This window comes from Ursus americanus, chromosome 12, assembly GCF_024610735.1.
Source record: "Ursus americanus isolate L20-20 chromosome 12, mUrsAme1.1.p, whole genome shotgun sequence".
Taxonomy (NCBI): domain Eukaryota; kingdom Metazoa; phylum Chordata; class Mammalia; order Carnivora; family Ursidae; genus Ursus; species Ursus americanus.
In genome coordinates this window covers 67,405,894-67,433,084 of record NC_142138.1, presented here as the reverse complement: position 1 = coordinate 67,433,084, position 27,191 = coordinate 67,405,894, and the positions used below count along the sequence as shown (strand labels likewise).

The window sequence follows — 27,191 nt, the reverse complement described above, 5'->3', positions numbered from 1 at the left end:
ATTTGACTTTTGTACTTTCTCTTCAAGTCAAATTTGTCTCCACATCTTAATCTCTTCTCCCTCTTCACCTTCTTACTTCCAATTGTTTCTGCCCTAAACATTCAATTTCATTTGCTGTATTATCTCTCTTCCTTTTCTCCGATGTCTTCACCATATATTGCTAGAATCTTCCTGTTTTTCCTTTATTTTGTTTTTCTGTTTCATTTGCCTTTTCCCCTTCCCATCCCTTATTTAAGGTGGGGGGGAGGGGGGAGGCAGGGAGGGCCAGAGGGAGAGAGATAGAATCTCAAGCAGGCTCCACACCCAGCACGGAGTCTCAGTAAAAACTCATTGTGCAAGTACTTTCTATTCAGCCACGATGTCCGTGTGTGCAGGTAGTAGAAAAAGAGTATTCAATACACAACACTCAGGGAGTCCTGATTCCATCACTAGGAGTCTTTGAAGGTGAACTTCACCCAACGAGAGATGACTGGGAAATTTTGGCTTTCGAACAGCTGGTCACTGTTGAATAGACTCAATTGTAGATGTAAAACAAAAATCTGGGAGTGGAGCAGGTGGGAAAAATAGGAATAAGCAGCATCTGTTTCACTGGGTGGAAACAATAGTATACGAAGAGTCAGGTTAAGACGGAGGTAAAGAGAAAATAGAATAATGTCAAACGTTTGAGGTTGAGGGGTCACTTACAACTTAGAAACTGAATGTGAAAAGTTTGACAAGCTAATACGGAACCAAAGATGCCCAAAAACTTTTGGTGCAATGTTCAGCCCTACCTCTACAACCTTCTTAAACACCACACTCACATATAGGCACACATAAGAAGAAAAGAAAGCAAATACCACAGAACGACAAACAGATGAAATTTTTCCCCCATAAGTTAACTATAGCCTAAAAGAGATGGAGACTCAGTGTTAAATATGGCGAGAACAACCAAGAAGATTTACTTTACTGTATACCCTGATACATCAAATCAACCATGATAGTAGGGATTAGAGCACCAGATGCAAAAAATACACGAGTCGAATCGTTGAACGCTACATCAAAAACTAAAGATGTACTATATATTGGCTAATTGAACATATTAATTAAATAAAATTCACAAGTGCACAATGATTGTCAAAACAAATACTTTAATGATATAGAATGGGGAGGAAATATTCTTTTCCACAGCACAATGCCAGCAAATACACATTGTATAGGAAGGATAAAGTTAGATAGAATTCTTCCAATGTACAAACACAGATACGGTTATGATGCACCACAGGGATCATTACAGATGGCAAAATTTTAGAAAAAGACTTTAGAGAAGAAGATCTTCATACATTCTCAGAGAACCCCTTGCCAAAATGCTAATTTTAGAAGAAAATCATGTGTCCTGCTATGAACAGATCTGATAGGCCCTCCATAGCAAAGTAACCAATGAAGCTGTCACAAGAATGGTGATGGGCAAACTTGGACCCTCTTGGTCTCCGGGTGGGCTGAGCTGGGACACACACAGCGTTAACTATGGAGTGTCCTGGCCAGAGGGTTAGGCTGAATTTAGTCAGGAGGAAATGATCAGACAACTTCAGGATGTAGACCCTTAAGCCAAGACATCTGACTGTCCCCTACAAACAAGGAAATGTCACCACCAGCAGACACAGCCACCTAAGGGTGAGGAGATGTTTTGGGTTCAAAAGGACTAAAAAAAAAAAAAAAAAAAGGAACACATTCTTTTTAGTCCTTTGGAACCCAAAATATCTCTTCTCGCTTGTGTCCTCTCTTCTATGTGGTGACACTGACTGTTTGAAGAAAGTCCAGTCATCTTGTTCAATGATCTACATTCTCAAGTTGTCTGGTAACTTCCTCATGCTCAAATTCAGGCTAAACCTTACCAGCAAGAACACCTCATAGTTAATGCTGTCTGCTCCTAGGGCAGCCCATCTGGTGGCCCAGAATGTCCAGTTTGACCTGTGGTCTTTTTCCATGGTGCTCCTGACTCAGGTTCTCTGCAGGGTGGAATTGAGAGCAGCAAGACTTAAGGTCTGTCAAAACTGTGTCATCTAGTCAGGCATTGGTCTCCTGAGGGATTTCTCACAACTGGAGCTGAAGGCTAGAATCTCTCTCATCAAAGCAGTCTTTTGCAGTCAAAATCACAGAGAATGGCTTGTGACTGTGATGTTGATTCTCAGCAAAGGATCCCACCTGTGCTGTGTTTGGGCTTTAAGTTGATTTGCTGTTCTAGATTTCTTTTCATCAAGTGGAAAATGATGGGGTTTTGTGATGGGGTTTATGATGGGGTTTTCTTCACATGAGGAATCTCTTAGTTTCTGAAGTACTTGGTATCTGAGAGAGAAAGAGAGAGAAATCAAATGTGAGTCTTGGTCAGATGGCTGAGCCTGGAGGGGTGGCTACCTGGTGACAGATGCCAGGAGCAAGCTGAACCCCTGTCCAGAAGGAGCCTAAAGGGGGGAGCCGCAGGCAGCCTGAGGGGGAGAGTGAGAGCCACAGGTCAGAAGTAATACCTCACTAAACTGAGCGTCAGCCTGTGTTGCAGGATCCAGGGACCCCTGTGCTCCCCCACTCCCCAGCGGAAGCCTGGTGATATCCCAGCTCAAGGCTGCTGTGAGCTTTGGCCAGATCCCAACTACCCCTTCCTCAGTAGCCACTTCACTCTTGAGCCCCCTTCATCAGAATCCCAAGTGATGGCTTTCTCACACCTCCCAGAGAGGGATGCACCTAGCACCCAGCACACACGTTCAGAAACAGACTTTTGTAGGAAGGAGGGGACCCTTGGCAGACAAACACACCCCCTTCTCACCCTTGTCCCCGTCTTCTGAGGAGGAGGCCAGGCTATGGAATGAGTCCCAAAATGTCAGAGCCAACAGGGGCCTCAGCCTATCTCCAAGTTCCTTTCTGCCATGTGCATATGAGGACCTCCTAAAGCCATGTGACCTGTGTCTGAAAACCCTGGACTGAAACCCTGGCTCAGGCCCTGTGCAAACATGTGGGGAAAGGGAGAGGAAAGCCTCTGATCTGGAGGTGTGGGCAAGCAGTAGACATTCTTGGTCACTTGGCTGGAGAGGAACAAGCCCAAAGGGGCAGAGGAAAGAGCTCAAGGAGGAGAAACTCAAAGGGGAATTCACAAAAAGAGAGCAGGGGTGTTACCATGGCCCTAGTCATTTTCACTCAGGGACGCCAACATTCTCTGAAGGTAATCTCACACAGGATAGCCCTTAGGGCATTTCTAGGACTATTCTCAATGCAGAGACTCACCAAACTCTGAAGTGAAAATGAAAACGCATTCGTTTTAGCTCTCTAGATTCTCATCCCTTCTTTTCTAAAGTTTCCCTAAAGAAAGAGTCTCTCAGTGTTTACCCTGGTATACAGAAGGACCTGCAAATGGGTTGATATAGGAGAATGAGACCTAAGGTTCTTTACTGAGATGTTGTATAAGGACAAAATTTGATTAAAATATTTTTTTTTCAGTCTGCAGTGAACGTGCAGGGGGCTGTGAAATCCACTCAGTGACTAGTGAACTGTCGATTTCATTGGCATAGGAGTAGAGCACTAAATTCTTTGACCTTTGATCAGGGAAGAGATTATGTTTTGGACTCTGGGTATCTATGTAATATTTATTTTTTTCTTTTCTTTTTTTCTTTTTTTCTTTCATTTTCTTTTTTTACTTATTATTCTGTTTCGTTAGCCAGTGTATGGTACATCATTAGTTTTTGAGGTTGTGTCAAATGATTTATCAGTGACGTATAACACCCAGTGCACATCACAACACGTGCCTTCTACATTATAGGGGCTGAGGAGAAACCTAACTCCAGGCAGTCCGGTGTGGCACTCCCAGCTGTGACAGGTTCTCATTTAGTTTTTCTCATGGGGGCTCTTTCTCCTCAGCTTTAGCACTTCTTATTCACATGGAGAAGTTGAGGGTTACGTGTCCTCCTAGGTCAGATTCCCTGAACGACCCAGGAGGAGAGTCCTTTTGCAAGTGACTCATTAAAACAGTGCTCCTGGGAGCATGAGGCCTCAGAGTTGGGCAAGCAGGGAAGGAAGGCAAAGAAGCCGAGAAAGTGTGTGATTTCCGGCAAAGTTCGCGTGTTTGGCGACATGTTTAACTGATGCTGCTCTGCTGAGGAGGGCCATGGGGCCTGCTTCCCCGTGGCCATGAGTGGAGGGGAGAGGGGATCTCAGGACGGCCCCAGCAGGAACACAGCAGAGTTCAGATGCAACCAGGTGATGGAGATGGCAGGGCCGGCAGGGTGGCAGTCCCTAGGGAAACAGACGGAAGCCCAGACAGAGGTAGCACCAGCTGTGGGAGTGACCAAACGAGGAAGACAAGGCAGTGTGAGTGTGTTGGGGGGTGCAGCTATCATCTGAAGGACAGCAATAGGAATCCATGCCCCAAGAGCCACAGGGGGCGTGATTACCTCCGTTCCCTAAGCCAGAGGGCCACGGAATCTGCATGCGAGTCTCCACCGGCCAAACTGCAGTTTTCTCTTGGGAATCTTCTCTTCCATGACACCGAGGGCTTTCCTGTGGCCAAAGACTTGACACTCACACTGGCTGTCCCTCGAGGCCTCAGCGGCATCGCCCTCCAGCTTGGGAGGGTTCTTCACGTAGAGGGAAGCATCCAAACCCAGCTCTGGAAGGAAAAGCACATCAACAGGATCTGCTGTTATTCATGATCTTTCTGATCCTCCACCCACACTGACGTCAAAGGACGACATCGGACAGAAGGAGCAAGGCCATCCGAGTATTCAGAGGGGAGGGGAAGCCAATGGACACGCTTTGATTATTTCCTGTTTTGTTCATCTCTCCCACACTACCTGCATGGATAAGAATGCCAGAAGGCCAAAGTGCTTGCAGTTGACAAAAGTGAAATCAGAGAATCAGAACTGGTAAAAACAAAGAGTTCCGGAGAAGAAAAGACAAAGGCAGGGCAATCAGGCTGGAAAGAGGCTGTGCTATTGGTGGGAAGAGACTGTAGACATCAGCTAAAGTCAAGGTTGAAGGGAAGCCTTTGGGGAGCAACCAGGGAAGAGAAAGCTGGGGAGTTGACACAACACGTGTCAACACGTGGTGCACTTCATACGTGTACACTCTGGATAATACACACACGGATTATACATCGTGTATGTGACCTGAGATACAAATGTGTGTGTCTGTATGTACATATGTACCTAATTCAGTAAATGATTAAATAGGGATCTGGGGGACACGGAACCTAATATTCTAACCTCCCTTCTGGTCAGTTGAAATTGGAAAAAATACACAAATCCAAGGACAATGAGGAAAGGGGTGGAAGAAACAGGTAACCTGTTCAACACCACGGAGGGATTACAGGGGGGAGCAGGTGGGAACAAAACAGAGTAAAACCATCTGCCATGGCGTGACAGTTTGTATTCGCCCCCAGTTAATAGGGGTGTATCACAATCCCCAATGTGATGGTTTTGTGGGGTGAGCATCGGGGCGGCATCCCCCCTAGGAGGGATCCGTGCCCTATAAAGGAGACCCCACAAAGCTCCCTCACTCCTGGGAGGACAAGGGAAGAAGGCGGCTACCTCCGAACCAGGAAGGCAGTGTCACCAGGCCCCAAATGTGCACCTGTTTGATTGTGGTTCTACCGCACCTGCAGAACTGTGAGATCACAACTTCTGTTGTTGACAAGGCAGTCTGTCTGTGGCATTTTTTTTCTCAGAGCCGGAATGCACAAAGAACCCGGCATGGAGCCTGGTTTCCTGCTCAGGCCTCTGTGGAAGTTGAGTCACAGAGAGAGGAACTGAGCCAGCGGGGTGAGTCGGGGCCACGACAGTGGGTGCCATGGAGAAGTGACAGAGAGGCTCGAGGGGGAAGACAGTAAGTACGTCAAGTTCTAAGGCCCTTGTCGGGGCTGTGCTTCCCCGAACACTCCCTGAGCTCTTTCTCTGGGGCCTCTCCCCGGTGCCATAGTCTGCTGCTTATGTCACCTCCAACTGAGAACTGCATCTCCTCATTTCTCAGGTAGTTCTGACAGAGGAGCCCCAGGCCACCCCAGGCTCCAGGACAGGGCACTGAATGCAGGAGGTTAAGGAACGCACGACCCAGGGGAAGGTCAGAAAGCTCAGTCTTCAGGAAATCTGAGCAGAGGTGGGTCCTGATGAAGAGGAAGCTGGGGACGAGGCCCCAGAGATGAGGGGAGATGATGAACTAGACGGAGGATCAGAGGAGAGAGTGACGTGTGCACTTCATGTAAGAAAGGGGCCACTTATGTCCTTAGAAAAGGGAAAAAAGAAAAATAAGTGGGAGACAGTGTTGTGAGGCCAGTATTACCATTGTGACTGTGAGCACCGAACAGGGAAGATTGCCTTGAAGATGTCATAGGAGAGAAAACTGGGCACACGAGCCTTTCTGAGAAAGCTAGGGAAGATGGGGTCCAGTGAATGTGGAGCCGCTGACAACTGCCCCACCCCCCATGAAACAATGCCCCGAAACCATTTGCCGAGTGCTAAAGCCCCACAGCGACCCACAAATTAGACATGACAAATTCATAGATGATGTCAAGCAATTTCTGTTGAATCAGGCCCCCCAGAATTTATGCCGTTTCTTCTTTCCCGTATCGATGGAATGGAGATACTAGTTTTGCGCTTTCCGATGAAGGGGCAGAGGGGAAACTAGGTAAGAGGATGAATAAGTTGGCCACTTAAAGAGCTAGGAAGTTGCAAACCCAGGACCCGGGGCAGAGCTGATACTAAACACCGGGCTCTTGCTGACCTCGCTGGATTGGAGCATCATGGGGTTCGACCTCACCCCGTTGCTGCCTCCAGCTACAAGTCTGTGACAACCAACATAGGGACTAGAACTTCCTACTCCCCGTCCCTCTCACCTTGGAAGAGCGGCCATTGGTTCCCAGAACCCATCTTGGCATCCAGGCTCCCGATGGCAGAGGAGAGGCCGAGCCTGGCTCTGTTGTCACCACAATCCAACTGCTGTTCCAGCCGCTGTCGCAGAGAATTGGCCACCTGGGTGCTTGGCTGTGTCTGTGCTCCTGACATTTGCACCTTTGCCATTTGGAAACTCACATTTCCACTCGATGGGCCCTGGTGATGGGGAGCCTGCATCGGGGCTGAAGCAAGAAGAGATTTCAATGGGATCCACCCCAGGGCTCCTTAGCTGAGCACTCCCAGAACACCCATGTCTGATGTCCCTTCCGGTCTGAGACCCCACCCTGCGAGCAGGTACAAAGGTAGACACCATGTGTATGAAGGAGATGTCAGTGTTGTGTCCGAGCCTAGGGATGCTGAAAAGGCAGGTGCCCAGCCTGCAAAGTCCCTGAGGTGAAAATCACCCCTTTCACTCCACCAGGCCTTGGCATGGGCACACAAGTTCATTCCTATCATTCCGTTAGTCGTAACCTTCTTCCTACAGCCTGGAGAGAGTAGGTCCTAGAGAGTTCTCAGGGCATGGGGAGAAGGAGTTGCCAGTGGGAGCTGGGCAGCATTACAGGGGTGCCAGGCAGCCAAGTGAAGAGCCTCCTGGGGACCCCTCATGACAACAGAAAAGGCCCGGGACCTCTCAGCTCTCATTGCTTTTGTATGGAGCCTCATGGAGACATTGATCTCTCAGAGGGGCTGGAAGAGCTACTGGCTCTGCTCACAGGACAGAGTGACTGACAGGGTAGGAGTTGGCAGATGTGTGGCAGGGTCACAGGGATCTCTGGGGGCAGTCTTGCAACTTTTTTGTTTACATTTACAACTGTTTCAAATAATTTGGTACAAAAGGAGAGAGGACAGGACCAACCCCATCCCCACATAGGCCCTGACAGGACCGAGTGGAGACCAGTGTGCAGTCTGAGCTGGTGAGGGTCTGAGATCCTACTAACCACTGGCCAGGGGTCCTGGGAAAGTGATATGACGTTGCTGAGTCTCAGCACCCTCGGCTCTCACAGGAGATGCCACACCGACTGGAGAGTGACCTGTGAGGACACGAGGGGCTCCAGCACAACAGCGCTGCTGCTGAGCGGGCACGGAAAGGGACGTGGCGGACAAACGAAGCAAAGTAACTGTGTGTTTCATTTCTGCTTCCTGAATTGCTGTAATCCTGAGGAGGCCTTTGCTTCTTGGCCCCTCCGAGAGGAATGGGAAACAGGGGAGAAGGTGGTGCTAGGGTGGAGAGACTGTTAACTGACCAAAAAGATGAAGGAAAAAAATGTTTCATGGCCAATTTCACTAGACAACATTGACACAGTGAGGAACCTCATAGACTCCTTGCTGCTCGTACAAGGTGATTTGATGAGCAAGGAAAGTCGGCTAACAACGCAAATGCTTCTCCCAGAAGCAAAGTCCGAATTGTAGCCTGAGTGGGAAGAAATGAGAATTGGGTGTTAGCCTGCACTCCTGTGCGAGTGTGACCCAAGGGGGTCTTGCTGAGCAGGCAGCACTTTTCTGAAGATTCTGAAGAGGGGAACAACTCTGCTTTGCTCCAGAATGAGGCCAATACCCACGGCAGGTGCACGGACCGTTGATCCTTTACATGACATTATGCTACCGAGAGCAACACTTGACGGGGAGAAAATCACTGAAGCTGCACACAGGGTGGAAAGGACACCATCCGTGGAGGATGGAAAACCAGGGCTAGAGCTTCGGCTTCACTGAAACCACGGGGTCCAGCTAGGACTGGGTGCTCGGGATCTTCTATCTAAATGCTGAGCATTCTGGGCTCCCCAGAAGCCAAAACTTTGAGCTCAGCAACAATATCACAGATGCTGCAAATATGGAGCACATGCAAATCTGTGTGGAGAGCCAGACAGTTTGCAGGACACTACACCAGATATACAACTGGCAATAGAATCTCATGAGTAGCAGAAGTCGGTTCTTACAAAAAAAGAAAGAAAGCAAGAAAGCAAGAAAGAAAAAGGAGAGAAAAGAAAGAGTCCTGTTACCCAGATATCTACAGTTGACATAGTGGTGGCTGAAGGTTTGCTCTCTTCCCTGCATTTCTCCTCTCTAAACTGACTTGGTACCAAGGGCCTGCACTTGGGAGGGAGCTTGGTGGCAGAGGGAAGTCTGGGACAGAAGGAAAGGAAAATTGTCTGACCCACATGATGCCTTTTCTTTTTTTTATACACTCCCCGCCCAGTGTGGAGCCCAACGTGGGCCTTGAACTCACAACCCTATGATCAAGACCTGAATGGAGATCAAGAGCTGGATGCTTAACCAACTGAGCCACCCAGGTAACCCAGTGTTTTTGAAATGATATCCAAGAGCAGAGTTCAAACCAGTTTGAGTCTCCAGGATCTGTTGGCAGGGATGCACATCTCAGCCAATTTAGGTTGTTGGATACAGAGAAGACAGGCTTCCTGACCTCCCCCCCACCCAGGATGTTGTGCCCCTCACAATGGGAGTACTTACCATCCACATCCAGACCCAAGAAGGGTTCCTGCTTATCAAATGTGAATGAAGCACTTGTGTAAGGTCTGCAGGTGTCTGGCGGGTCATGGCCAAATGAAGAAGTCAAATAACAGTCATCCAGGGAGTCCTGTGGGTCTTCATTTTCTTCTGTCACGGGCAGCTCCCTGTGGAGCCTTGTGTGACAGTCAGGACTGGAGATGCAACAAGAAAGTTGAGTCAACATGGAGTCCCAGCTGCTTTGGGCGGCAGGGAGGAAGCACTGGGCATAGAAAAGAAATGCGAAGTCTTCTTCCCATGAACCTTTCTGCCTCCATCTGGGGCCAGAGTGTGGATGTACCGGGGATAGATGAGGCAGGCAGGGAGGGAGCAAGAGCTGGAGGGGCCCAGAGCATGGCCAGAATGGGAGACTAAAGGGAAGGAGTCTGAACCACCCCAGCACACAGCAGTCACAACACACAGCACACTCAGAAAACAATAAAACCAGCATCAACACTTTTGCATACGTTTTGTTGACATTTACAGAAAGCACCAAGACAACCCCAGACTGGCAGCATTGTAGATTCCTAGAAAGCTCGTGTGTCCGAGGCCTACTTGTCTAAACACTGAGATATCAATTTTTTTACACACTTTTCTTGCCATGAATTCCTGCCAGCGTCATAATGTGAAACGAGCAGAGACAGATGTGCATCTTAGGCTGGACTCAATACAAAGAGAGACCGTGAGAATGCAAGAAATCCTGTGATTGGTTAGTATACCTGTGTCAATGGCCTGAGCTTCCAAATTTGGGACGCAGAAAGAAAGGGTCCTATATGAGTACCACAGTGAAACAGAGAACATTGCTAACGGACCATTTTATGGGTGTCTGAATGGGTGAAATAGGTACATTTAGCACTTTCTAGATTTGCCGAGAGCCAAGATCCCCAGACATCACCACTGCATTAAAGCCCATGATTCTTCAGAGTTACCTGGCATAAATCCGTCCTTGGTCTTCTTCCTCCACAAGATCATTATGACTGTCTACAAATAAATACAGACAGGGCCAGTCACGTTCAACAACACCATGTGTACATTCCAACTAAGTATCCGATACAACTAGCACATGGACTGTGTGCCCCTTAGCGGGGCAGCAGGATATTGTGAGAGTAACCATCCAGGAGGCCTCAGGTAGTGTCTTGGGAATGTGCCTTGGTCTGCTTTCCTGAGCCATTGGGCATGAGCTCCCTGCTGTGGTAGAGCCACATCTCAAGAGTCTGTGTACAGTGTGAAACATGTGTTTTGCCACAGATTTTGGGGAACAGCTTACCTACATTCTAAAAACTTAGTGCAACCTTCTCTCATTACCTTATGCCATGAGATAAATGGTTTAAGGGAATTTAGACACAGAGACCAAACTGATGGATGGAATCTGCAAACCCTCATGTCAAAAGAAACCTTTTGTGTACAATTCTTTGTGCTTACAGACATATGAGCCATGCATGGGAGGGGCAAAGGCCAGAATCAGCTGTGCTTCAAGGAAACCTACAGCAAGCTGATGGTAGAGGTGTTGATGACCTGATACTCTGATGACAACTCAGTGTAGACAGCCAACATAGAGGACACAGACACTGGGAGTCAGAGCAGTCAAGCAGGGAAACAACAAATTGAAAGATGTAGGTAAGGCTGCCAACATCTTTGGACAGGTACAAAAATTCAAGAGACAATATTCAGCTATGAAAATGAGAACATTGCAGATGAAGAGAGTATTTAATGGAAATCAGGAACAAAGACAGAGACCTCTGCATGTGGAGCACAAGTGAGTGTGAGCTGTCAATCTGCCTTGAATCGAATGTCCTAACTTCTGTGAGAAGCCATAAGCATGGCCTGAGATGAGGAACAAAGGGCAGGTGCCTGACTCACCTGAGGTTTGTGCTAAAAAGTGTATCCTAGAGCCTGACTCAGATCCTTATGTCTACTGGGCTTCTACAGAGCGATGACACATTTCTGCACAACCAGAGGTTGGGATCCCAAAAATAGGGGGTCAGCTTGGGAGTCCAGTTGGAGCTTTATCACCTTGACAATGGAGGACTCACTAGCTACTTCCAGAGCAGAACAGATGTCCAGATCTTCGAATGAGGTGATGTCAGCCTTCCTACAAGTCCCGAGGGAGTCAGACAGGTCAGGAAGGGCCGAATAAGTCAAATAGCATTCATCCAGGTAGTCACATGGGGTATCCTCTTCCACCTCTGGCAGCTCTGCGGTGAGCCTGGGAGGGTCGGGAGATCTGAAGTTTAACACAAGAAAAGTAGACACCCCAGCATCCTACTGTTTTGATGGGAGGCTGAGAAGTATACTCATAATGAAGGGGCACAGCCATGATTAACAGCAATAACTATCCTCCTGTTACAGGGACAGAGTGTGGCTGCTGTGGGGGCAGTAGGGACAGATAGAGAACAAAAGGTGCTCAGGATATTGGCCACAGAGCTAAGCTTCTGAGCAACAAACTGAACGACTATGGAATGGAACACATAGCTCACAGCGCACATGGGGAATCCTAAAGGTGGCTTCAACACTTTTGCATAAATATTGTTGATACTACCTTGGGTGACCAAGTGAACACAGGCTTTAAAAGACAACATCAACATGGAGAGACCTTGTGTCGTTGGTGCCTCTTTCTCATCCTGTGATATGACGTGAAATTTTTTTTAGGTATTCTTTGGCTATAACATATCCTCGGTGTGGTAACACCAAACAGGGAGAGGCAGATAGGCCTCTCACTCTCGTTTTACCAAAAGGAGTGAACAGGTGAATGCAGAGAATCCCAGTGACTGCTAATTCACGAAGTTCCACCCCCTGCAGGTTATTGAAGTGAAGGGGTCAGTAAATGGAACTTAACCATGTAACATGTGAAGCCACACTTCATGGTTAAACAAAGGTACTTTGTGATTGGAGAACGGAAAAACAGGCATGTCTGGCAGTTTCTGTTTCTTCCTTGAAATGCAGTTTAACCACTGAAATAACAACCCAGGCTTCTTCAGAGTTACCTGGGGCCTATCGGGTCTTGGTCTTCTTCCTCCTTATGAGAGATCTGATTTTCTGTAAATACATAAAGACAGGGAAGTCATTAAGCAGATCCTGCTCGGTACATTAATAATCTAGTGTCTAATGCTAGCCAGGCACTCAGATATGCTCAATGTGAGAACAGGTTAGTCAGAAGAATATTCAGGGTGCTTCTGATATTGTCTTATGATAAGTGGCTTGATTTCCTTGCCGGAGGCATTGGGGAAAATTTCCTTTTTCTAGGAGATCATCATCACGGTTGCCCTTGCCTTAAGTCTGTGCAAACACTTTACTTACCTTTTTCATACAGATCTGGGGAGCCAACCTCCATGCATTCTAAAAGGATTACTGCAGAATTCAGCCTCTGCTCATCAGAGAGCCTGCTTGTTAAAGACGTAGTGGAATTTATACACTGAGAGTGAACAAATGGAATGCAAAGAAAAACCCTCAAATGAAAGTGAGTGTTTGGCGCTACACAGAACACTGTCTCAATTCATGTGGTGGGGAAAAGCAAAGCACAGCTCTGCTTTGGGAAACATAAAAACAAGCTATCAGTGGAGGGACTGAGGGTGGGTTTTCAAACAACTGTTTAGGAAGACAAGTCAACCCAAAGGAAAGACAGAGCGGGGCTTGGAAGAGCAAAACCAGTTAACCCTGGACAAGAATGTCAACTGACAGTGGCAGGCATAGATTCGTAAAGGACGTGGCTAACAGATGAAACGTAGAGCTTATTGAAGGTGAGAAGAGAGGTTTCATCCAAATTAGGTCTGACAGACACCTTCTGCGCTCATCTTGCTCAGGTGAGTTGAGTGTGGCCCAATGACCTGACAGAGAAGCCAAGATGACATGGGCATGCCCTGGACTAGGAAGAGAGCAAAGCTCCCTGACACACCTGACATTTGCACTTAAAACTTAATCCTAGAGCCCAGTTCAGATCAATATGTCTCTACAGGGCCTCCCCAGAGGGATGACCTCTCTCGGCACAGCAGAGGTCTGGGGTACAAAGAACAGGAGATCTATGTGGGTGTCCAGTTGGAACTTTATCACCTTGACAAAGGAGTACTCACTGGCCACTTCTAGAGAGGAACAGACTTCCAGGTCCTCAGGTGAGAAGATGGCGGCGCTTCTGTAAGGCCGGTAGGAGTCAGACAGCTCGGGAAGAACTGAATGTGTCAAGTTGTGATTATCCGGAGAGTCCCGGGAGCCGACCTGCTCTACCACCTCTAGCAGCTGTCCGCTGAGCCTGCAGGGTGGGGACAACCGAAGATTAACCTGAGAGGGATCTGAAATCCTATGTCCTGTCTGGCTTTGATGGAAGGGACAAAGGAATGGTCAAGAAAGCAGAGAGGCTGACCCATACAAGAGAGAAACAACTCTTCTTGTTTGAGTGCGACAAGCTCTGTTTGTCACAGGAGCAGCAGATAGAAAGGACAGTAAGTGCTCAGCGCACAGGCCAAACAGCAAGCTTGTGAGGAAAGAGCCTCAATTATCTCTGTGCCATCCAGTCATGACTCACTACATACAGTCTCAGAATGGTGGCTTTCCCCCTTCCTGTCAAATGGCATCCAGTTCTGCATGGAGTGGCCAAGCGACTGTCCCAGCTATCTCATCTAGAAAGGCCTCTTTCTCTCAATATCTGGCACGATAGTACATGTTTGTCTTCTTGCTGTGATATGTTCTTGCTAGGAACACATGTCAACGTGATAAATCTAACAGGCAGAAAGAAGACATGCATCTCTCAAAAAAGCACAGAGGAGAGAATGAGCGAGCACAGCGATCCCTGCGACATATTAGCTTACCTGGGTCGGCTGACTGTGGGTTACTCAACGAGAGAGGTAACTAAGAAATGGGAAGCAATTCAAGTACCACAAAAAAACGGAAAGCATTGTGAAAAAGGATAACTTGTCATGGACCGAATAGATAATATAGTTCTCTTCAGCACTTTCTGCTTTTCCCTGGGTGCCACTTCTGAATTCACAGCCCCCAAGAATTCAGAATTACCTGGGGGCAACTGACTCTTGTCCTTTCGGTCCCTCCTGATCAATTTGGTTTTCTGCAAATAAAGGAAGAGAAAGAGTTACATGACACAGACTCTCCTTCACAAATGCCCACTCTTAGGTCCCATGTAGCACAGGAGAGCAACAGAAGCAGATTGAAAACAGGCAACCGTGAGAGAACTCATCCAGGAGGGCTTAGGAGGGCCCTGCAAGCAATCACTGGCATTGCTCTCTTAAGCCATTAAACAAGTGACCCTGGTATGACAGGCCATCATCAGAGCATCCTGTCTTGAGTGTAGGCAAACAACACGTTGATTCTTTTCCCCCCGAGATCCCGGGGAAGAACCCGGTTGCTTCCTAGACGGTTGCTGCAATATTCAGGCTTTTTCCATCTGAAATGCTGTTGGTGAATGGTTGAGAGGAAGAAGCCATTGAGATTAAACCCATGAATGGAATCTATACACCATCAAAGCAGAACAATCTTCAAGGCTGCATAGATACTGGGGCCTTTCATGGGGTACGTCTGTTTCAGGATCTTGCGCGGCTCAAGAGAAACATACACTGTCCGATAGCATTGGTCCAGTTCTGGTTCTCAGCTAACTTGAGAGGAGGGAAGATGAACAAAGAGACAGACTAAAGGAAGGGAACGCACCAGGGGAGTGACACCTCCAAAGATATAGGAAAGCCTGCCAAGGCTGTCAGGCATCAAAGGAGAGAGACAAGTGGGGTTTAGAATAGCAAAACCAGTTACCCCTGGACAAGAATGCCAACTGACAGTGGCAGGCATAGATTCGTAAAGGACCTGGCTCAGAGATGAAACGCAGAGCTTATTGAAGGTGAGAAGAGAGGTTTCATCCAAATTAGGTCTGACAGACACCTTCTGCGCTCATCTTGCTCAGGTGAGTTGAGTGTGGTCCAATGAACTGACAGAGAAGACAAGATGACATGCGCCTGCCCTGGGACTAAGAAGAGAGCAAAGCTCCCTGACACACCTGACATCTGTTCTTAAAACTCAATCCTAGAGCCCAGTTCAGATCAATATGTCTCTACAAGGCCTCCCCACAGGGATGACCTCTCTCGGCACAGCAGAGGTCTCGGGTACGAAGAACAGGAGATCGATGTGGGTGTCCAGTTGGAACTTTATCACCTTGACAATGGAGTACTCACTGGCCACTTCTAGAGAGGAACAGACTTCCAGGTCCTCAGGTGAGAAGATGGCGGCGCTCCTGTAAGGCCAGTAGGAGTCAGACAGGTCGGGAAGAACTGAATATGTCAAGTAGTGTTTATCTGGAGAGTCCCGTGAGCCGACCTGCTCTACCACCTCTAGCAGCTGTCCGCTGAGCCTGCAGGGTGGGGACAACCGAAGATTAACCTGAGAGGGATCTGAAATCCTATGTCCTGTCTGGCTTTGATGGAAGGGACAAAGGAATGGTCAAGAAAGCAGAGAGGCTGACCCATACAAGAGAGAAACAACTCTTCTTGTTTGAGTGCGACAAGCTCTGTTTGTCACAGGAGCAGCAGATAAAAAGGACAGTAAGTGCTCAGCGCACAGGCCAAACAGCAAGCTTGTGAGGAAAGAGCCTCAATTATCTCTGTGCCATCCAGTCATGACTCACTACATACAGTCTCAGAATGGTGGCTTTCCCCCTTCCTGTCAAATGGCATCCAGTTCTGCATGGAGTGGCCAAGCGACTGTCCCAGCTATCTCATCTAGAAAGGCCTCTTTCTCTCAATATCTGGCACGATAGTACATGTTTGTCTTCTTGCTGTGATATGTTCTTGCTAGGAACACATGTCAACGTGATAAATCTAACAGGCAGAAAGAAGACATGCATCTCTCAAAAAAGCACAGAGGAGAGAATGAGCGAGCACAGCGATCCCTGCGACATATTAGCTTACCTGGGTCGGCTGACTGTGGGTTACTCAACGAGAGAGGTAACTAAGAAATGGGAAGCAATTCAAGTACCACAAAAAAACGGAAAGCATTGTGAAAAAGGATAACTTGTCATGGACCGAATAGATAATATAGTTCTCTTCAGCACTTTCTGCTTTTCCCTGGGTGCCACTTCTGAATTCACAGCCCCCAAGAATTCAGAATTACCTGGGGGCAACTGACTCTTGTCCTTTCGGTCCCTCCTGATCAATTTGGTTTTCTGCAAATAAAGGAAGAGAAAGAGTTACATGACACAGACTCTCCTTCACAAATGCCCACTCTTAGGTCCCATGTAGCACAGGAGAGCAACAGAAGCAGATTGAAAACAGGCAACCGTGAGAGAACTCATCCAGGAGGGCTTAGGAGGGCCCTGCAAGCAATCACTGGCATTGCTCTCTTAAGCCATTAAACAAGTGACCCTGGTATGACAGGCCATCATCAGAGCATCCTGTCTTGAGTGTAGGCAAACAACACGTTGATTCTTTTCCCCCCGAGATCCCGGGGAAGAACCCGGTTGCTTCCTAGACGGTTGCTGCAATATTCAGGCTTTTTCCATCTGAAATGCTGTTGGTGAATGGTTGAGAGGAAGAAGCCATTGAGATTAAACCCATGAATGGAATCTATACACCATCAAAGCAGAACAATCTTCAAGGCTGCATAGATACTGGGGCCTTTCATGGGGTACGTCTGTTTCAGGATCCTGCGCGGCTCAAGAGAAACATACACTGTCCGATAGCATTGGTCCAGTTCTGGTTCTCAGCTAACTTGAGAGGAGGGAAGATGAACAAAGAGACAGACTAAAGGAAGGGAACGCACCAGGGGAGTGACACCTCCAAAGATATAGGAAAGCCTGCCAAGGCTGTCAGGCATCAAAGGAGAGAGACAAGTGGGGTTTAGAATAGCAAAACCAGTTACCCCTGGACAAGAATGCCAACTGACAGTGGCAGGCATAGATTCGTAAAGGACCTGGCTCAGAGATGAAACGCAGAGCTTATTGAAGGTGAGAAGAGAGGTTTCATCCAAATTAGGTCTGACAGACACCTTCTGCGCTCATCTTGCTCAGGTGAGTTGAGTGTGGCCCAATGACCTGACAGAGAAGCCAAGATGACATGGGCATGCCCTGGGACTAGGAAGAGAGCAACGCTCCCTGACACACCTGATATCTGTGCTTAAAACTCAATCCTAGAGCCCAGTTCAGATCAATATGTCTCTACAAGGCCTCCCCACAGGGATGACCTCTCTCGGCACAGCAGAGGTCTGGGGTACAAAGAACAGGAGATCTATGTGGGTGTCCAGTTGGAACTTTATCACCTTGACAGTGGAGTACTCACTGGCCACTTCTAGAGAGGAACAGACTTCCAGATCCTCAGGTGAGAAGATGGCGGCGCTTCTGTAAGGCCGGTAGGAGTCAGACAGCTCGGGAAGAACTGAATGTGTCAAGTTGTGATTATCCGGAGAGTCCCGGGAGCCGACCTGCTCTACCACCTCTAGCAGCTGTCCGCTGAGCCTGCAGGGTGGGGACAACCGAAGATTAACCTGAGAGGGATCTGAAATCCTATGTCCTGTCTGGCTTTGATGGAAGGGACAAAGGAATGGTCAAGAAAGCAGAGAGGCTGACCCATACAAGAGAGAAACAACTCTTCTTGTTTGAGTGCGACAAGCTCTGTTTGTCACAGGAGCAGCAGATAGAAAGGACAGTAAGTGCTCAGCGCACAGGCCAAACAGCAAGCTTGTGAGGAAGGAGCCTCAATTATCTCTGTGCCATCCAGTCATGACTCACTACATACAGTCTCAGAATGGTGGCTTTCCCCCTTCCTGTCAAATGGCATCCAGTTCTGCATGGAGTGGCCAAGTGACTGTCCCAGCTATCTCATCCAGAAAGGCCTCTTTCTCTCAATATCTGGCACGATAGTATATGTTTGTCTTCTTGCTGTGATATGTTCTTGCTAGGAACACATGTCAACGTGATAAATCTAACAGGCAGAAAGAAGACATGCATCTCTCAAAAAAGCACAGAGGAGAGAATGAGCGAGCACAGCGATCCCTGTGACATATTAGTTTACCTGGGTCGGCTGACTGTGGGTTACTCAACGAGAGAGGTAACTAAGAAATGGGAAGCAATCCAAGTACCACAAAAGAACGGAAAGCATTGTGAAAAAGGATAACTTGTCATTGACCGAATAGATAATATAGTTCTCTTCAGCACTTTCTGCTTTTCCCTGGGTGCCACTTTTGAATTCACAGCCCCCAAGAACTCAGAATTACCTGGGGGCAACTGACTCTTGTCCTTTCGGTCCCTCCTGATCAATTTGGTTTTCTGCAAATAAAGGAAGAGAAAGAGTTACATGACACAGACTCTCCTTCACAAATGCCCACTCTTAGGTCCCATGTAGCACAGGAGAGCAACAGAAGCAGATTGAAAACAGGCAACCGTGAGAGAACTCATCCAGGAGGGCTTAGGAGGGCCCTGCAAGCAATCACTGGCATTGCTCTCTTAAGCCATTAAACAAGTGACCCTGGTATGACAGGCCATCATCAGAGCATCCTGTCTTGAGTGTAGGCAAACAACACGTTGATTCTTTTCCCCCCGAGATCCCGGGGAAGAACCCGGTTGCTTCCTAGACGGTTGCTGCAATATTCAGGCTTTTTCCATCTGAAATGCTGTTGGTGAATGGTTGAGAGGAAGAAGCCATTGAGATTAAACCCATGAATGGAATCTATACACCATCAAAGCAGAACAATCTTCAAGGCTGCATAGATACTGGGGCCTTTCATGGGGTACGTCTGTTTCAGGATCCTGCGCGGCTCAAGAGAAACATACACTGTCCGATAGCATTGGTCCAGTTCTGGTTCTCAGCTAACTTGAGAGGAGGGAAGATGAACAAAGAGACAGACTAAAGGAAGGGAACGCACCAGGGGAGTGACACCTCCAAAGATATAGGAAAGCCTGCCAAGGCTGTCAGGCATCAAAGGAGAGAGACAAGTGGGGTTTAGAATAGCAAAACCAGTTACCCCTGGACAAGAATGCCAACTGACAGTGGCAGGCATAGATTCGTAAAGGACCTGGCTCAGAGATGAAACGTAGAGCTATTGAAGGTGAGAAGAGAGGTTTCATCCAAATTAGGTCTGACAGACACCTTCTGCGCTCATCTTGCTCAGGTGAGTTGAGTGTGGCCCAATGACCTGACAGAGAAGCCAAGATGACATGGGCATGCCCTGGGACTAGGAAGAGAGCAACGCTCCCTGACACACCTGATATCTGTGCTTAAAACTCAATCCTAGAGCCCAGTTCAGATCAATATGTCTCTACAAGGCCTCCCCACAGGGATGACCTCTCTCGGCACAGCAGAGGTCTGGGGTACAAAGAACAGGAGATCTATGTGGGTGTCCAGTTGGAACTTTATCACCTTGACAGTGGAGTACTCACTGGCCACTTCTAGAGAGGAACAGACTTCCAGATCCTCAGGTGAGAAGATGGCGGCGCTTCTGTAAGGCCGGTAGGAGTCAGACAGCTCGGGAAGAACTGAATGTGTCAAGTTGTGATTATCCGGAGAGTCCCGGGAGCCGACCTGCTCTACCACCTCTAGCAGCTGTCCGCTGAGCCTGCAGGGTGGGGACAACCGAAGATTAACCTGAGAGGGATCTGAAATCCTATGTCCTGTCTGGCTTTGATGGAAGGGACAAAGGAATGGTCAAGAAAGCAGAGAGGCTGACCCATACAAGAGAGAAACAACTCTTCTTGTTTGAGTGCGACAAGCTCTGTTTGTCACAGGAGCAGCAGATAGAAAGGACAGTAAGTGCTCAGCGCACAGGCCAAACAGCAAGCTTGTGAGGAAGGAGCCTCAATTATCTCTGTGCCATCCAGTCATGACTCACTACATACAGTCTCAGAATGGTGGCTTTCCCCCTTCCTGTCAAATGGCATCCAGTTCTGCATGGAGTGGCCAAGTGACTGTCCCAGCTATCTCATCCAGAAAGGCCTCTTTCTCTCAATATCTGGCACGATAGTATATGTTTGTCTTCTTGCTGTGATATGTTCTTGCTAGGAACACATGTCAACGTGATAAATCTAACAGGCAGAAAGAAGACATGCATCTCTCAAAAAAGCACAGAGGAGAGAATGAGCGAGCACAGCGATCCCTGTGACATATTAGTTTACCTGGGTCGGCTGACTGTGGGTTACTCAACGAGAGAGGTAACTAAGAAATGGGAAGCAATCCAAGTACCACAAAAGAACGGAAAGCATTGTGAAAAAGGATAACTTGTCATTGACCGAATAGATAATATAGTTCTCTTCAGCACTTTCTGCTTTTCCCTGGGTGCCACTTTTGAATTCACAGCCCCCAAGAACTCAGAATTACCTGGGGGCAACTGACTCTTGTCCTTTCGGTCCCTCCTGATCAATTTGGTTTTCTGCAAATAAAGGAAGAGAAAGAGTTACATGACACAGACTCTCCTTCACAAATGCCCACTCTTAGGTCCCATGTAGCACAGGAGAGCAACAGAAGCAGATTGAAAACAGGCAACCGTGAGAGAACTCATCCAGGAGGGCTTAGGAGGGCCCTGCAAGCAATCACTGGCATTGCTCTCTTAAGCCATTAAACAAGTGACCCTGGTATGACAGGCCATCATCAGAGCATCCTGTCTTGAGTGTAGGCAAACAACACGTTGATTCTTTTCCCCCCGAGATCCCGGGGAAGAACCCGGTTGCTTCCTAGACGGTTGCTGCAATATTCAGGCTTTTTCCATCTGAAATGCTGTTGGTGAATGGTTGAGAGGAAGAAGCCATTGAGATTAAACCCATGAATGGAATCTATACACCATCAAAGCAGAACAATCTTCAAGGCTGCATAGATACTGGGGCCTTTCATGGGGTACGTCTGTTTCAGGATCCTGCGCGGCTCAAGAGAAACATACACTGTCCGATAGCATTGGTCCAGTTCTGGTTCTCAGCTAACTTGAGAGGAGGGAAGATGAACAAAGAGACAGACTAAAGGAAGGGAACGCACCAGGGGAGTGACACCTCCAAAGATATAGGAAAGCCTGCCAAGGCTGTCAGGCATCAAAGGAGAGAGACAAGTGGGGTTTAGAATAGCAAAACCAGTTACCCCTGGACAAGAATGCCAACTGACAGTGGCAGGCATAGATTCGTAAAGGACCTGGCTCAGAGATGAAACGTAGAGCTATTGAAGGTGAGAAGAGAGGTTTCATCCAAATTAGGTCTGACAGACACCTTCTGCGCTCATCTTGCTCAGGTGAGTTGAGTGTGGCCCAATGACCTGACAGAGAAGCCAAGATGACATGGGCATGCCCTGGGACTAGGAAGAGAGCAACGCTCCCTGACACACCTGATATCTGTGCTTAAAACTCAATCCTAGAGCCCAGTTCAGATCAATATGTCTCTACAAGGCCTCCCCACAGGGATGACCTCTCTCGGCACAGCAGAGGTCTGGGGTACAAAGAACAGGAGATCTATGTGGGTGTCCAGTTGGAACTTTATCACCTTGACAATGGAGTACTCACTGGCCACTTCTAGAGAGGAACAGACTTCCAGGTCCTCAGGTGAGAAGATGGCGGCGCTTCTGTAAGGCCGGTAGGAGTCAGACAGCTCGGGAAGAACTGAATGTGTCAAGTTGTGATTATCCGGAGAGTCCCGGGAGCCGACCTGCTCTACCACCTCTAGCAGCTGTCCGCTGAGCCTGCAGGGTGGGGACAACCGAAGATTAACCTGAGAGGGATCTGAAATCCTATGTCCTGTCTGGCTTTGATGGAAGGGACAAAGGAATGGTCAAGAAAGCAGAGAGGCTGACCCATACAAGAGAGAAACAACTCTTCTTGTTTGAGTGCGACAAGCTCTGTTTGTCACAGGAGCAGCAGATAGAAAGGACAGTAAGTGCTCAGCGCACAGGCCAAACAGCAAGCTTGTGAGGAAGGAGCCTCAATTATCTCTGTGCCATCCAGTCATGACTCACTACATACAGAGTCTCAGAATGGTGGCTTTCCCCCTTCCTGTCAAATGGCATCCAGTTCTGCATTTTGTGGCCAAGTGACTGTCCCAGCTATCTCATCCAGAAAGGCCTCTTTCTCTCAATATCTGGCATGATAGTATATGTTTGTCTTCTTGCTGTGATATGTTCTTGCTAGGAACACATGTCAACGTGATAAATCTAACAGGCAGAAAGAAGACGTGCATCTCTCAATAAAGCACAGAGGAGAGAATGAGCGAGCTCAGCGATCCCTGTTACATATTAGTTTACCTGGGTCAGCTGACTGTGGGTTACTCAACTAGAGAAGTAATTAAGAAGTGGGAAGCAATCCAAGCACCACAAAAAATCAGAAAACATGGTGAAAATGGATAATTTGTTGTCGACCGAATAGATATTATAGTTCTCTTCAGCACTTTCTGCTTTTCTCTGGTTGCCACTTTTGAGTTCACAGCCCCCAAGTATTCAGAATTACCTGGGAGCAACTGACTCTTGTCCTTTCGGTCCCTCCTGATCAATTTGGTTTTCTGCAAATAAAGGAAGAGAAAGAGTTACATGAAGCAGACTCCCCTTCACAAATGCCCACTCTTAGGTCCCATGTAGTACAGGAGAGCAACAGAAGCAGAGTGAAAACGGGCAACTGTGAGAGAACTCATCCAGGAGGGCTTAGGAGGGCCCTGGAAGCAATCACTGGCATTGCTCTCTTCAGCCATTAAATAAATGTCCCTGATATGACAGGCCATCATCACAGCATCCTGCCTTGAGTCCATGCCAACAACAAGTTGATTCTTTTCCCCCGAGATCCTGGGGAAGAACCCAGCTGCTTCTGAGAGGGTTGCTGCAACCTCTAGACATCGGCCACAGCAATGTGTTTCGTTACACATCTCCAAAGGCAAGAGAAACAAGAGATAAAATGAACTTGTGGGACTTCATCAAGATAAAAAGCTTCTGCACAGCCAAGGAAACAGTCAGAAAAACTAAGAGGCAGCCCACGGAATGGGAGAATATATTTGCAAATGACACTACAGATAAAAGACTGGTTTCCAAGATCTACAAAGAACTTCTCAAACTCAATACACAAGAAACAAATAAACAAATCATAAAATGGGCAGAAGACATGAATAGACACTTTTCCATTGAAGACATAATATTGGCTAACAGACACACGAAAAAATGTTCAAAATCATTAGCCATCAAGGAAATTGAAATCAAAACGACACGGAGATACCACCTTACACCAGTTAGAATGGCAAATTGACAAGGCAAGAAACAACAATTGTTGAAGAGGATGTGGAGAAAGGGGATCCCTCCTACATTGTTGGTAGGAATGCAAGTTGGTACAGCCACTCTGGAAATTAGTGTGGAGGTCCCTTAAAAAGTTAAAAATGGAGCTACCCTGTGATCCAGCAATTGCACTACTGGGTATTTACCCCAAAGATACAGACATAGTGAAGAGAAGGGCCATATGCACCCCAATGTTCATAGCAGCATTGTCCACAGTAGCTAAATGATGGAAGGAGCCGAGATGCCCTTCAACAGATGACTGGATTTAAAAGAAGTGGTCCATATATACAATGGAATATTACTCAGCTATCAAAAAGAATGATGTCTCAACATTTGCTGCAACATGGACGGCACTGGAGCAGATAATTCTAAGTGAAATAAGTCAAGCAGTGAAAGAGAATTATCATATGGTTTCTCTCATCTATGGAACATAAGAACTAGGAAGATCGGTAGGAGATGAAAGGATAAAGTAAGGCGGGGTAATCACAAGGGGGAATGAAGCATGAGAGACTATGGACTCTGAGAAACAAACTGAGGGCTTCAGAGGGGAGGGTGGTGGGGGAATGGGATAGGCTGGGGATGGGTAGTAAGGAGGGCACGTATTGCATGGTGCACTGGGTGTTATACGGAACTAATGAATCATCGAACTTTTCATCAAAAACCAGAGATGTACTGTATGGTGGCTAATATAATATAATCAAAAATATTATTATATAAAAAAAAGAGAGAGATACAGTGAAAATTAGGAGGTCTGGAAGTGACCTCCTGTGCCTGGGCTGGAGAGGTATATGAGTCTGGCAGGGCCACCTTGAGAGCAGTGATTGACAGTGGCCCAGACATAAAAGTGCTGTGACTTAGACAGGAGTTGAGCAAAGCTCGCTGACTCATGGAATGTCTTATATCAAACACAGTCCTACAGCCTGGATCACAACAGTTTGTAAGGATAGGATCTACTTATGGGGATTAAGACTCTGAGTCTACACAGGGTGTGAAGAACAAGGAATAGGGACACTACCTGGGGAACCACATGGACTTTCATCCCCTTTGGTATGGGACCATTCTCTGGCTACATCCAGAGCAGAGCCAATTTCCTGTTCTTCAAATGGGAACTCACCATCACTGTAAGACTGGTCACTGTCACACCCTTCTTCCAGAACCGAAGGGGTCAAATCGCAATCATCCACTCTGTCCTGTAGGACTTCCTTCTTTTCGACTTCTTCCTGCTCCACGCTGTGCCGGGTGAGACAGGAATGACAACAGATCAAACCGGGGGGATCAGACATCATGGCTTCCTAGCTGGTTTTGATGGGAGTTATAGGGAATGGTCACTAGAAGCAATGGGCCGTCGCCTGGAGAGGGAAAAAGCTATCCATCCTACAAGAGGCAAAGTGTGGCTGCCATGGTGGGGGATGGGGGGAGAGTAGCAGCAGCAGATACGCAGAGCACTGCCCACAGCAGGGCTGACGAGGAATGAGACTCTACCACCCCAGTATGGTACAGTCACGGCATGAAGCACAGAGGGAGACCAGGCCCGGGGCAGCCACCACGTTCCTGAGTCGTGTTGACTTTAACATAGATTGACCAAGTGGTTACAGCTCTGGAGTCATTGCAGACTGCAGAAATGTGTGGCTGCTAGGCACCTTTGTATTAATAGTGTCACATGACACCCCACGTGTTTGGTTTTGGTAAGTTACTTCTCTTGCTGGTTAATTTTGCTAGTGTCTGTGTACCAATTCCTTTGCTGGTCACCTTCCTACCAAGGCCCTTAGAGAACTGTGTAGGAAGTAGATACGCATCTCCTGGTGTCCAGTCACAGGAAAGAATGGGTATTTTGTCCATACAGGGAGTCCTGAGGCTGGTGAATCCATCTTGGTTTACAGCACCACAGAGACAACAGGCAACACGGCCATTCTTTGCTGACCACCTACAGTTTTGCTAATCCTTGCATCTGACATCTGTGACTCTCTTGACCTCACTTCCTTTTCTTTCTGAGACCCTGTCCATTTTTACCCACACATTACCGGTTCCTGAACATTCATTGTCACCTGGGGGTCCGTGTTTCCTCTTCATGTTCATCCTCCTCCTTCTCATAATTTTCTGCAAATAAATTCAGAAATGTCCCGTCAGCTATTCCCACATCACCACTATGAACACAGTGGCCTCTATGGCCCGAGAGACATAAGTGTCCTTGCATGACTAGGCATCCACTGCATTTAGGGCACTGGTCTTAAGAATTGCTGTGGCATGGCTTTCTGATGCATCAGGCAGTGTGTCTCTGATTCTGAGGATCAGCATCACTGACCCTGGGCAACAGCTTCTACTGTCTCTTGTTGTCCATATCAGGGGATGCTTGTCCAGTTTCAATCTTGGCTTTTGCAAACCGTGTCTAGCAGCGTGCCGCAAGTCGCGCCACAGCCACAGGCTCTCTGTGCATTCACAGCTCTCACATAGAGCCTCCTCCTTGTCCTGAGGACAGGACAACCACCCTGTCCCACATCCAACCACCGGGGACTTCATGGGCCCCCGCGTGGGCTCCAGTGTTACTGAGGGGTCATCTAGGAAACATGTTCCAGTCTAAACAGCGTTCCCACCTCCAAGTCCTACTGCATCAAGTTCCTCATCCAACTCCACACGGTCAGGGGCTCTACTTTGTCTAAAGTGCATTCATGAATTTTCCGTATCTGCTCACTACAGTGACAACAGGTTATTTGATATACATTACAGATGAGGAGACAGATATGGACGAAGTAAACCTCACTCTCTCACCCACATTTCATACAGACTGGGCTAAGTCTGGGAACCTCCCACTTAGGCGGGGATCCTAGTACACTAACTAGCTGCCTCCTGTCACAGTCTCCTTTCCGGGATCTAACACTGGTGGATGCTGCCTCCTGCCCCAAGGGCTGTGTTCCCTCAGGGAGGAAGCAGACATGTGGAGCACTATGACCTCCACCATAATCATTTCTCCTCTCTGTTACCACCTTCTAGTCCTGGTCCTCTCATGGCCTTGCGCACAATGGGGAACACAGGACAGCTGCTACAAACAGTGTGAGGGCAAGTGGGAAGACTCTTGTGAGCCCAGGGCCTTGGAGCAGCTCAGTGCAATCAGGGCTTGTGGCTGCCTTACCTGAGCTGAGCTTTCGGGCTAGGCACTTGGCCAGCCTGCGTCCCTCAGCCAGTTGCTCTTGGAAGCCCTGTCCTTGGCAATGCTCAGGGTCATCATGGGAGAGGAGGTCCTCGAGGTGTTTATCAAGGAGTTGGCAAACATCTCTCCCTTCGCGTAACTTATCATATAAACGGGTCAGCTCTTCAGTCTGGTCTTTGATCAGCAGATGGCACTGTCTACGGTGGGACAGAGAGAAAACTTAACAATGCAGAGAGTGGATCAATAGATTATAAGAGCTTTTGGGGAGATTTCTGGCAGAATTTCCCACAAGCAGCCGCCGAAACAAATTTGTGCACATGTGTGGTTACCTGCCTGTGGCAGAGAAAGAAGAAAGTAAAACAAGGCCTCCTCTGTATCAGAGAGTGCTCCTGTGAGCCCCCTTGACGTCCCTTGCATCTTTTTCTTCTGGAAACAGAC

At 47.8% G+C, this 27,191-nt stretch overlaps 2 protein-coding genes across 5 annotated transcripts in view; both read right to left on the bottom strand.

The window, feature by feature from the left end:
- Window positions 1–1,110: 1,110 nt before the first annotated feature.
- Window positions 1,111–22,375, bottom strand: LOC148109216 (NBPF family member NBPF12-like). Its single transcript, XM_087865734.1, has 13 exons — window positions 22,320–22,375; window positions 21,860–22,039; window positions 19,764–19,943; window positions 17,668–17,847; window positions 15,555–15,750; window positions 13,478–13,727; window positions 12,395–12,446; window positions 11,444–11,616; window positions 10,340–10,391; window positions 9,375–9,565; window positions 6,851–7,090; window positions 4,416–4,630; window positions 1,111–2,322 (listed from the first exon to the last, which is right to left on the bottom strand). The coding sequence occupies exons 1-12, from the start codon at window positions 22,373–22,375 to the stop codon at window positions 4,425–4,427; spliced, it is 1,956 nt and encodes a 651-aa protein (XP_087721860.1). The 3' UTR covers window positions 1,111–2,322; window positions 4,416–4,424.
- A 1,803-nt stretch (window positions 22,376–24,178) lies between these two features.
- The window catches only part of LOC148109212 (putative NBPF family member NBPF5), a 33,303-nt gene continuing 30,290 nt past the window's right edge, over window positions 24,179–27,191 (bottom strand). For all 4 annotated transcript variants that reach the window (XM_087866317.1, XM_087866318.1, XM_087866320.1 and 1 more), the window contains 3 exons: window positions 26,736–26,950; window positions 25,654–25,705; window positions 24,179–24,838 (listed from right to left, as the gene is read on the bottom strand). In XM_087866317.1, the coding sequence (XP_087722443.1) occupies window positions 24,586–24,838; window positions 25,654–25,705; window positions 26,736–26,950 (520 nt within the window). In that variant the 3' untranslated portion in view covers window positions 24,179–24,585. The remainder of the gene's footprint in view (window positions 24,839–25,653; window positions 25,706–26,735; window positions 26,951–27,191) is intronic.

What these genes read in the sequence shown, in the direction of transcription:
- LOC148109216 (XM_087865734.1), bottom strand. Translation starts at nt 22,375, where the DNA reads ATGCAGAACTGGATGCCATTTGACAGGAAGGGGGAAAGCCACCATTCT. An exon ending in AGCCACCATTCTGAGACTCT is followed by an intron (nt 22,040 to 22,319) that starts GTATGTAGTGAG and finishes CCCACCCTGCAG; the next exon opens with GCTCAGCGGACAGCTGCTAG. An exon ending in CCAATGGCCGCTCTTCCAAG is followed by an intron (nt 4,631 to 6,850) that starts GTGAGAGGGACG and finishes TTTTCCTTCCAG; the next exon opens with AGCTGGGTTTGGATGCTTCC.